We start from the raw sequence: 12,868 nt of genomic DNA on the forward strand, positions 1-12,868 counted from the left end.
TCCTTTATTAATGGAAAAGTGATAATTCTGTCGTTTCCCTTGTCAACATTGAGTTTGCCTCAACCAATTGTTAATAAAGGAAGCTATTAAAACAAGAGTTCCAAATGGTGAAGTTGAAATCATCCCTTCGTAAATTTAACGGAAGCCATTGCAATTTGGTCAGTTAATTAGTAACAACGATTGGCCATCTGGTCAGAATGGGCAAATTATATGAAAGACTTACTGCTTAGTTTATTTCCATTTTTCTCTACATGTAGTTGTTTTAGTGGAGAAGACAAAATGTTTAAAGTTGAGAGATCTATGGACGACAGACGGATGGACGAATGAACGGACTCAAAGTGTTGACAAAGCGTTAAAAGGGAGGTACAAATGTTAATACGCATTCTAAAAGGTTTGGCAATTGTCACAATGTCACCTTTTATACAAAATGTATGTGTTCGTGCCTCAAGTTAAGAGTTTCATTAATGTCTGAAAGATTTTAATGGAGCTGTATAGATCTTTTGTGGTCACAAATTGTATTACGGCAAAACTAACGGGATGACTTCATAAACCCATCCTCTGTTTGTTATTCATAATGGTTCATATATATTTGCGTCGACTTAACAATCGATACCAGCACTGTATAAACTTTTCGACATACAATGACTAAATTAAATTTGACATTTCAATTAAACTGTGTATTAGTTTACTATGAACGTCGAGTTAATCAAGTACATAAGTGTTGAAAACCGTCACGCTAAATGCCTAAGAATCCCGAATAAAAAGTAATAAATCGCCATCAAAGGGACGTGTTGGTAGTTATTCTATATATTGAGGATTTTGTCAAATCATTGAAGTCGTCTGTCATTGCAGTTAAAAGAACTGATTTGAAGATATATACCTTGGATACGTAAATGTTTGAACTTAGGCGGTTGACCTTCATCGCCGAACAAGTTCCGAAAATGAAGATCGCGAGAAGGAATATACAGAGAAAAATTTGCCCCCAGTAGCAGTATTTGATCCTGTAACGAATTTAGTGTTAGATTCTAAAAGGATAAGCGTAGAGTTTTGTTTAATTAAGAGAAAAATTAAGCACGATATTTCAATCATTCGTAACAGTTTCCGAGTTTTAAACTTATTTCTGTGGTGCATGATAATTTAAAAGGAAAAAGTTGTGAGAAACTTTTCTTGGTGTCTAAAGTTAATATACCGAAAGATATAGAATTGGTTGTGGACTATGGATAGACCAAAAGAGATAGGATTCTAGGAAACCCTTGAATGACCGGATAACTCTGTCGCTTCTAAATTAAATGTAAAATGTCAATTATCAATTGGTAAGTAGGAAGACAATAATTCATCGATTTATTTTTATATATTCAAATTCAATATTTGGTAAAATTTGTCTAGAGACTAGGTAGTAGTGGTCAGACTAGCGCTTCGGGCACAATTTGTAAGTTGTGCGTACAAGTTTCAAGAATTGAAATCTATACTTGAACAATGTTTAAAGAATGACTGTAATATCTGTTTCTTTCTAATTAAAGTTTGGATCACATGTTTGATGTTATTTCGAATAGATACTACAGCCTACCTTAACTTATTAAGAAAGAAAAAACATTTTTAATTTCATTAAATTTTTTCGTGTCTAAAATATACGTAACAGTGGGGATTAGTGAGTGACTGGATTGCATGTGAAACAATTTCATATATGTTTACAAAAGATCAGGAAATTTGGATATTTTATCGAAAGGTCATTTATTATTTTACTGCATGCATAAATTGATTGAATAGATCAAATTGGTAATAAATATCAATAAAGATATACATTGTATTCCAGAATTCGTCTATGCAAATCACAGGAAAATAATTAATTGGTTGCGTCAATACAAATAGTCACCGATTGTTTGTCAACAAACTTTAATATACTTTGTTCTAATAATAAACATTATGCAACTAGACAACAACAAAATAAATCAGGGCAAACATGTACTAGATAGAACATGAATAAGGGCTAATGGACCGGGATTCTGTTTTATACAATATAACAACTAGTTTGATTTTATATGAGGCTTTACACCAGTCCATATGGACTAATACATATAAAGGTAAACAAGGAATGCAGGATATAACTACCGATCGAAAGCAAGGTAGGTAAAAGGCAATGGCTATGTTGCCGGCTCCGGACTATATGAAATACATTTTATTGAAAAAAATTATCATGAACACACATGATATATGTGGCTACTAGGTGAGATTTCTATAATCTTTTAGTCTTCGACTAGATAAAGGATAACCATACTTTCGTATGTCGAACAGTTCCACCACCAAATAATAAACGGAAAACTTAATGAACAATCCTAACACAACAACCTTATGTTCACTATTTACATTAGGATCTTTAAGTTTTAATGACTTTATACATGGGAAGTTTACAGTTTTTTTACTTTGACATGGGAAGTTTACAGATTTTTAAGACTTTTTACATACAAAGTTAAGAATATTTCTGATTTTTTACTTTAAGCAGTTTGTTTTATTTTGGTATAGTACTATTTAATGTAATAACACTTACAGAATAAATTACATAAATTCTTTTTAGATAATTCGTAATTCAGATAAAAACTAAATTCATAGTCTTTGACCTTTAAGAATTGACCTTTATATCTTTAAAGTAATATGGCACTAATTTATTTACTGTGTATTATGAGGGTAAATAGAAAAAACGACTTATTTAATGTTAATTCACATATTCATTAACTGAGACTTTAAGATTTAATAAAAAGGATTATACCTTTGAAAATTGTATTAAGTAGACTAGATTTTCATATGTTTGTTTAATTATTTATTGCTGCAACACCCATCCTTGGACCCACTCTTCGTGCATCTTTTTTGTTTGCTTGGTCTTTCATCACCAGTTGATATCGTGCATTATGTATAAGGAACACTGACCTTCTTGATTGGAATTTTATTTTGAGATATCAGGTCAGATGTGACTCAGTAAACAGTTTATATGCTTGTTTTGTCCATTAATACTTGTATTGTCATTTTATATGTGAGGTTTTCTTCAAGCACATCAACATTTGAGGTCAGGATGTTCTTACTTGTTCGTAAAATTGTTTGTCTTAATAAGACCGGCAAAATAGCAAAACTCTATACAAATCGCTTTTTTACCGAAGCCGATAAAATAAATCCTAACTAAGAGATGGATGTCCATCAATGTCTTTATCATGTTTATCTTTTATAGTGTGACGGTTATGTGTATATTTTATATATTCAGCTAGCCTATGTTCAAAATATTTGTATGTGCGTACTAGGTACGTAAAGTAGATGTAAATGATAATACTATAGATTTTTTTTTCAGAGGCTATAAATTGTACATGTACAGTGACAAATGATAACAGTGTGAATGCGAAAAATTGTGAGCTCTGCACATCTACCTCAAGCAATTTTCGTGCTAATGGCAGAATAAAGTAATTAAAATAGCTGCCAAGGTAGTGTGAATGATATGATAATGTACATGTAGTTTGGTATGAACTATAAAGTTTTCTTGCACTAATCTTTGAAATGAAAGAGCTGAATAAGGACTACAAATTGATATAAAAATGTGTGTACACCTAAGTAATACATGTATATTCTTATGGGCCTCAGGAAAAAACAGTCCTACAGCTTACGATGTTAACCTCTTTAAATATGTAAGAAATTGTTATTATATAACATTTACAGAGTAAAAAACAAAAACACTGAAATAAATGTAGAAGTAGTATGGTTTAGGACATTTTATGATAGCGTAAAAACGTAAGGTTCTAAGGTTCCAAGATGGCGGCCACCTGGTACTTTCCCTAACACTAAATATAGATGATATAATCTGATTAAATACGTATGTCACATATTTCGACCAATGAAAAATCTGTATAAATATATAACCAAATAAGGGTGTTAATCTATACACAAATCAGTTTAAGGACATATCGTTTAATCGGATTATGATGACATACGTACAAGCCACGTGCACTGCGGCGTTTATCGGTCAATGAAAACAGAGAATTTCCTACAAATATAACGCTAGGCACGATACCGTAAAAACGTAAGGTTCTAAGGTTCCAAGATGGCGGCCACCTGGGACTTTCCCTAACAATATATATATATAGATGATATAATCCGATTAAGAACGTATGTCACATATTTCGACCAATGAAAAATCTGTATAATTATATAATCAAATAAGGTGTTAATCCTCTATACACAAATCCGTTTAAGACATAATACTATAGAGGTACAGGGATGTTAATTTCCTGTCGGGGTTAAGTCGTCATCCCATGGGAGATTAAGTTGTCATAGGATAATAAATATCGTTCTATATTATACAAAAAAGGAATATTATGATGAATATATTGTTGAATGTGCTTAATATGTAAAATTTAAATGACCCGGTCTTTCAAGCAAGAGGGCTAAACTGAAACAATAAAATGTTGATTAACCATCGAATTGATTTAAATTAAAGATAACGAAGAACATTAGTAACATTCTTGTTATGACAAGATAATTTGTGCTAGAACAGAGATTATTCCCTAATCTGATTTAACCAAGACACTGGTATACTATTTAAGAAAGAAAAAAACGTCTTCCCGGAAAGATTGTATCTATATCAAACACATTGTGTTTGCAAAATATTAATATAACGGTTTAAGGATGTTAATTCCTTGGCGGGTGAGTCGTCATTCTCTGGGAGATTTAGTTGAATGTTTGACCTCTGAATTCAGCTGTATATTAATAGAACGATGTTATAGCCAAGGATTAAATCGTCATTCCAATGGAGATTAAGTTGTCATACTATAATTTTATAGTTTACTGTTTTTAATAAACGTATAGATGCAAATGGAACAGACAAACAACCTCCCCCCTCCAATGAATAAAAAAACCCAAAGAATTGATGGTTATCTCACACCCGAGTGGCAAAACATCTATAAGAATGCAGGAAGCATTATCTATATCGAAACGATGGATGAGTTTTACCTATTCGTATCAAGCGAAGACTCGCTCTCGCTTTTTGAAAATAATAACGGTGGCGAATTTAGACTTCAACTTCCTAAACGATATATAATGGATGGAGAATGGGAATGTGCACTTCTGGAGTTATCGTTTGTACCACAATTTCAAACAACAACGAGACGGGTCTACTTTTGCTCGGACTTCGTGGACCACACATACGTCAGGGGAACGACTCTGTCCATACTTCAATCGGCAAGTGTTTTGAACGAAGAAAACGCGGACATCGTATATGAAAAACCAATTTACGTCAGAGTAACCACATGCGATCTGTATCAAATCGAATTCGTCTTGAGGGACGACAATCTCAAATTGTGTCGCCTGAAAGATGACCACCTGTTTTGCTTACTGCACTTTCGAAAGAAACCTATAAGAGAACATTGAATACACAGGCAGAAAAGGTGAAGATGTTCAGTTGCAACCTTTGTCGTAGCGTTTATGCTTGGCCCCACGATCTTCGAAGACATATGAAAAACAAACATGCCCAGCAGCAGCAGCAGCAGCAGCAGCAGCAGCAGCAGCAGCAGCAGCAGCAACAGCAGCAGCAGCAGCAGCAGCAACAACAGCAGCAGCAGCAGCAGCAGCAGTATCTTTCTCTGAAAGAAGACTACGAATTTCCTCAGCAGCAGAAGCAGCAGCAGCAAATACAAGATTTTGCTTTTAAGCATCCGTTTACCATGATTGTGTCTGGACCGACATCGTGCGGAAAAACGTTTTTTTATGAAAAAACTGCTGCAACAAGTAAGGAAAATGTGCCATCCATGTCCAGAAAGGATCGTGTGGTTGTACAAGAGATGGCAGCCACTCTATGGGGAAATACAAAAAACAGTGCTACCGCGAGTGGAATTTTCCCGTGGTATCCCGGTCGATTTAGAAAGTGACGACTTTTTCGATCCCAATACGAGGAATATGATCATATTGGATGATATGATGTCCACATCGGCCAAAGATTCAAGAATCAACGACTTATTTACAGAAGGCAGTCATCACAGAAATTTATCGGTAGTGGTTGTAAATCAAAACTTGTACTTTGGAAAGGATCCTACCGAGAGACGAAACTGTCATTACCTCGTTCTCTTTAACAATCCCATAGATCGTCAACCCGTTATGACGCTAGGACGACAGATGTACCCGTCTAAGTCAGACTTATTTCTACGGAAATTTGAAGAGGCGACGGATTCCTATTGGTTGACCTGAAACCCGGAACGGCAGAGTCTTCAAGACTGCGAACTGATATCTTGCAAACGGGCAAAGGAGTCGACACCTCTGAAGAAGTCGAAGATATGAAGGGCGAAGATAGTTTCGACACAGAAAGTACAACGTCAGATATACTGGATGACAGAGAAGACTTAATAGCTTGTCGAGACTGTGGACTAGTCTTTGCACATCTTCAGGGTTTAAAGGACCATGCTTGTCGAAAGAAATCAATTCACCTACCAATGTCAGGAGAGGCACTGGAGGGACTTTTGAGGGAAACCTCGGTCAGCGTTTGCTGCGCAGACGACTTGCCTGCATATGTGAGTGACAGATCTAAAACATTTGTGGTCAACACGGACAATTGTGACCAGAAAGGAAGTCATTGGGTGGCTTTTCATTTCCCCTCATCGGGACCGCCCGAGTTTTTTGACTCCCTAGGACGCGCACCAGAAACATACCAGCAACAATTTAAAAGTGTACTCATCGTTAATGGTCCTCAGTACAGTTTTTCCTGTTGTCAAATACAACCCGACTATTCGGAAACATGTGGACTATATTGCGCATACTACGTGAAAATGAGATGTCAGAGTTTCAAGATGGCAGATGTTTTGAATGACTTTTCATCGGACGACCTAGACGCAAACGATAGAAAACTCATGGCCTTATTCTCATCTTGAAGATTGGAGATATTATTCAACACAATAGATTTATTCTATGTCTTCTTGATCATAATAAAATTACCACATGTACATATTGTATTTCTTTTATTTATTCCTGTGTGTTAACAACATAATGGTTGATAAACGAAATTAAAAATTGAACTTGGCTGCCTATTTTCCTTCTTTGCGTACTGCTTTGTACAATTTATCCACGCCACTGAACGAACCCGGATGTCCTGGGTCGTAATATATCTTTTCGAGGTAGTCTTGATAGGTCATTGTCTGGTTATCATTCCAGAAAAGCTGCGATCATGATGGATTTCCACTGTGGTTTTCTCAGGTAGTTATCTGTGAGATATGACGCTATTTGATCTCGACTTTGTGTGGTTTTGCTCAGGGCTACGTATACGTCGCACGGTTTCTCTGCAAACAGTAAGAGAATGTACGTCTTGTCCATTTTTTATTGAATGTAAACGTACCGCTTCTTATAGAAACAGTTCCAGTTCTAAAAGAACGACATAGATATCGTCTTCGTCGCTCGTTCGTTTAATACCCGTGATAAACACTTTACCCGATAAGTGACAGGTGAAATGCATTCCATGACGTCGAAACATGACTGCTGGAAACAATTCAGGTTCATAGCTATAACAACTCGGAAGATGTGCGGGATCGATTCGACCACTCAATTGGTGCACGGCTGAAGCAGTAACTATCCTGACGTTTGAGAGTTTCACCGCGTATCCGATCGACTGTAGACATCTAGCATACCGACGCAATCGCCTACGAGCTTCTTGGAAGGACCGACACTTTCCGTTACAGTTTATTTTCCCGTTGGAAAACAATAGACAATTTCCACCTATTCTCCGATGTTGCCAGATCATGGCAGAGAAGAAACGGGGGTCGTATCGAACATTGACGAGTTTATGTGTCAGATCGCGGAGATCGAAGGTACATTTCAAATCACCTAGAACGACTACGTTGGTTAGTTGCATTCTAAACTATCAGCTAGATCTTGACAATCGGATCTACGAAGAGCTTCAACGAAAGTCGAAAACGCTTTGGGTCCCCTTCTCATCAGTAACATTAACAGTTGTCGAGATTTGTTCTTTTCTGTGTTTTGATACAGGATGTCTTCCGTCAGTTCGTCGTCGAAAATACGTGTTTGTATTAGGTAATCGACTACAGTTTCGACGGGAGTTTCGGCAACTAATCTGACGAAATTCTTGGTCAGCTTCTTTTTATCGCGTGCGTCCATGTAGAAAGTTTGTTTTGAAGTGAAGGTTTTGTGAACGTTCCTGATTAAATATGTGATTGATTGATATTTGTGTGTGTGTAGGGGCGGTACTGTTTTTCTCATTGGACGAAATATCTTGCAAACCTACATTCATGATTGGTTGGCGGGGTTTTCTATTTAGAGTTTTAGGAAAAATATCCATTAGTTGGTGATTCCACTATATATGTATTACTGTCGATGATTTTCGTAACGTATATCTAAAATGGGTTTGATGAGGTGTTGATAAAAGGTACACGGTGTCGTGTATCTCTATAGTACTGGATGAAGTGTATTATGGGAACAACGTGCCTCAACACAAATCGATTGAATCATATAGAAAATTTTATAAAAAAAAATATTACAACATATATATACAAATTGAATACATTAATTCTAAATTATACATAAATTTTAAAATTGTTTGACATAAAAAGAATCATTAAACAACTGTTATCATTCGGTAAAACCATCAGGGTTGCATTCCGAACACCGCAGGAATTCCAATTGGTTTTGATGGTCGTAACTGAATGGACATGGTACAACAGTGTTCAGTTCTGGAACAAAGTCACCAATTACACTGACTGCCTCTTTTAATTTAGTGTATTCCATAGGTCTCAGTGTTATCCCTTTCTTGGTCGGAACGACTTCTGTCTGGTTGGGTGGGAGCCAGTTCTTTCTTAAATCAACGCACACACTGTTTGTCGTTATACTAGCATATACATTTCCTCCAACGTGTGTTGTGTAGGTATTATTTTCGACAAGAGCCTGGTCCAAATAGTCAAAACTATCTACCAACATCTTCCATCTATTAAGAGGTAGGCTGATTCCTTTTTTCGTGGGCATCCTTTTTCCATTTTTGGTTTCCCATTCTCTGATATCTATCCTTAACTGATCTTTCCACTCTGTGGCCTGTACGTATCTGTCATTTCCGAGTTCTATATTACAGCGTGTTGCCATTTCGACTGTCTTGTTGTAAATGAGATTAAACAGGGTGTGCCTAGCGTTATATATGTAGGAAATTCTCTGTTTTCATTGGTCGATAAACGCCACAGTGCACGTGGCTTGTACGTTTGTCATCATAATCCAATTAAACGATATGTCCTTAAACGGATTTGCGTATAGATTAACACCCTTATTTGGTTATATATTTATACAGATTTTTCATTGGTCGAAATATGTGACATACGTATTTAATCAGATTATATCATCTATATTTAGTGTTAGGGAAAGTACCAGGTGGCCGCCATCTTGGAACCTTAGAACCTTACGTTTTTACGCTATCATAAAATGTCCTAAACCATACTACTTGTAGATATTGTTTTCAAATCTAAATATTATGTATATTGAAGCTCAACATTATGAAAAAATCACACAAGAGAAGAATAACATTCAGATTACAGAAATGAACTTTGCATTATTTTCATAATTGAAAATTCTTAAAACTTAAAACTTTCTCATAAATTCTGTTGATACAATGTATACTTCACATTTTGCTGCGCTTCAACAATATTTATTTCTCAGATGATTTGCATTATGTTCAGAGTAAGAAGATGTAACCTGTAAGTGTTATCTATAAACTTGTATGTGGGTTTGAATGAAGAAGAGAGGAAACCCAACATCACTATTACAACCTAAAGATTTGTAAAGATCTATATTCAGTCATAAACTATCATTATAATGTTTGTTCCATTTAACGTTTCTAAATTTTTTTCTACAATTTTAATGTATCTAAAGATCTAAATTTATTTGTAGGGGGAAATCATCAGAAATTTATGTAAAGAGGAACCTCCTAAAAGAAAAGACAATTCTGAAACAAAATCAACTAATGTACAAAAGATTGATGAAACTCATCAACAAAGGACAAACAACACAAAAACCTCTTATGTTGACCCGAAAAAACGTCAGATCAAGCACAGAAATTTACTAAAGGCGAATTTTCAAAATTAATGCTGGATAGAAGCAATATGCATCTCGATATTTTGAAATATATTCAAAATTGTTCAACTACATTAAATTAATGCCAAAAGTAGGAGACCCCGCGAATAGTTGTGAAGACTATGCTGATAAAACTAGGAATTTTACTTAGGAGCAAAGATCATCAATCCTAAAATATGTATGTGACAATGTTCATCCAATCACCTTGCAACACCTTGATGTACATGTACCAAGTCTAATTCATGTCACTATTACATGCACTTTGATACACAGACCATCCAACTTTGATTCAGGTTTGTCTGTTTTTGCTTCTCTTTTATTTCTGTCAGAAGAATATTGACTTTGAAATTTTGCTTAGTTTACATGTATTAGTTTGTGTTTAGATTTGTTTAAATGCAACTACTTGTGATAAGTCAATGGGATTTGGTAAGTAGGTCCGAGACCACAATTGTCGTCCCTTGATTAATATAGTCCCTAGTGTTAACAGTGGGTTACTTGCCAATAATTTTTATACCCCTTCCAAGTTTATTTCTCCATGTTTAATGCCTCAAATTGTAAGTAGGGGGTGAAATTACACTGTAAAAAATTTGGGTCCAGAATTTTACAAGAAAGTAGTGATTTGGTCCAGCTGAAAAAAGGTTAAAAATTAGCAATTTGGAAGCTGTTAAGTTAGATTTTAAGACACCCTAAACACAAAATTGTCCATATTCTGAGTTAGAGGCGATGAAGTTTTCTATAATTTTGATATAATTTGTCCCAAAAGTAGTACAACACACTGTAAAAATTTCATTGAGAAAGCGCAGGTGGGATTTTTTCAATTTTCATCTATGTTCTAAAAGAAATGCACTACGAATTAATTGTGTTCTCAGACCAGTAGTTGTATTAGCATTGGCACATCTCTTTTCTATAGAGATTGTTTAGCCCATGTTCCTTCAGTCATGCGTGGATAATTGTCTTTCAATATTTGCAACACTGACATGTTAAAGTGTAGCTATTTTAATTCCAACATCTGTCAAAAACAATTCTAATGATTTGCCGTTCGACAAATGTTCCTATTCATTTGTTAAAACTATAATTTCAAGAAAATGAAAACAGCGTGTGCATATTTGTAATCATTAAATAGCAAAAATATTATCATTGATACTCAAAATATTACAGATGAGTGATGCAGGCTATTCAAATCCAAAACCTTGTCATATCTGATTGAAAAATCTCATTTACCTTATAATACTTTTGATCTTTTAGACAAAGAATATAAATCCTTGTAACATATGCATGAAAGTTAAAATAGAAATGTATAAAATAAAAGATGCTGTTAAAAAGATCTGCTGAACAAAAAGTAGAAAGATCACCTTGATAGACAAAGGTAATGTTATTCAACTGAACATTGAACTTGAAACCATTGAAGCAGATTTTATATGATACAATTCCCATTACTTTTGTTAGTTTAAAAAGAATAGATTGTTTAAGTTTATAAATGTCTCTTAAATGTAATACATTTGACCAAAAAAAAAGTTTTTTTCAAAAATGTTGCTACTGATGACAAAATGGATGTCTAGTTCAATAGAGGCAATTTTACCTTAACAGTTCAGGAGTTATGGTGTTGAGATATTGAAAATGAAAGTGTGAGTTTCAGGTTAAATTTTTCGGTCAAGGTAGTTTTTGATGATGTTGAAGTCCAATCAACTTGAAACTTAGTACACACATGTTTCCTATGGTATGATATTCCTAATTTTTATGCCACATTAGATTTTTTACCCAATTTCATGGTCCATTGAACATGGAAAATTATAGTGCGAGTGGGGCATCCGTGTACTTTGGACACATCCTTGTTCTTCCAATTTTAGTTTGTTTGTGACTGTACAACCATAAGGTCAAACCAAATGATTGAAAATAGGAAATATGGTTGATTCCAATTTTGTAAGCTAGGACAAAAGTGGCCATTGAAAGAAATTAGTTGTCTTAAAAAGTATGTTTGAAATGGACAGTCTATTTTTATGTGAAAAAGTATAATATTCTTCAAAAAAACTTATTTCAAATGTGAAAACTGTAGATATAAGCTGCTAAAGGGGAACCACTAATGATATTGTTATATATAAAAAAAAAAGAAGAAGATATGGTATGATTGCCAATCAGACAACTGTCCACAAGAGACAAAAATATGGGCTTCAACAATGAGCAAAGCCAATACTGCATAGTCAGCTATAAAAGGCCCCGATATGACAATATTAATGTAAAACAATTCAAACAAGAAAACTAATGACCTTATTTAAATATAATAATGAACAAAAAACAAATATGTAACACATAAACAAACGAAACGACAACCACTGATTACAGGCTCCTGACTTGGGATAGGCACATGCATAGATAATGTGGCTGGGTTAAACATGCAAAGTTTTTTTTACATTGGCATTTCCACATATATCACATTGCATTGCACTTTCAGTTTCATTCATCAGTCATTAACGTTTTTTCACAATTTAAGGTTAAGTTTTATTTGTTTTGAATGATTAAACCATTTGCATGATTTCAAATGTCATGTCCACTTTTTCCTACCTGCCCCTGGAGGACTTTTGAATTCAGTGTTGGTTTGAAATAGCACATCCTATTGATGGCCTCTTTTTCTAAATTTTATTAAAAGTTTCAACTACATAGTTAGATCTTAATTTTTCAGGCTTTTTACATCATATGGCTGATCTAGATGCTGTTTTAAGAGCACAGTCTGTACTGTTTGTGATTGAAGAAGAAGTGGAAACAAAGCCAGAAAATCTGTTGAGCCATA

The 12,868-nt window shown here is 34.7% G+C and overlaps 1 protein-coding gene across 1 annotated transcript; it reads right to left on the bottom strand.

Moving 5' to 3' along the window:
- Positions 1-8,601: 8,601 nt before the first annotated feature.
- LOC134694076 (uncharacterized) lies at positions 8,602-9,106 on the bottom strand. Its single transcript, XM_063555071.1, has one exon. It carries the CDS (start codon positions 9,103-9,105, stop codon positions 8,602-8,604), a length of 504 nt encoding a protein of 167 aa, XP_063411141.1. The 5' UTR covers position 9,106.
- Between the last annotated feature and the right edge of the window lie 3,762 nt (positions 9,107-12,868).

Source organism: Mytilus trossulus, chromosome 13 (assembly GCF_036588685.1).
Source record: "Mytilus trossulus isolate FHL-02 chromosome 13, PNRI_Mtr1.1.1.hap1, whole genome shotgun sequence".
Lineage (NCBI taxonomy): Eukaryota > Metazoa > Mollusca > Bivalvia > Mytilida > Mytilidae > Mytilus > Mytilus trossulus.

Excerpts from the sequence above, each read along its gene's own strand:
- LOC134694076 (XM_063555071.1), bottom strand. The coding sequence starts at position 9,105 with ATGGCAACACGCTGTAATATAGAACTCGGAAATGACAGATACGTACAG.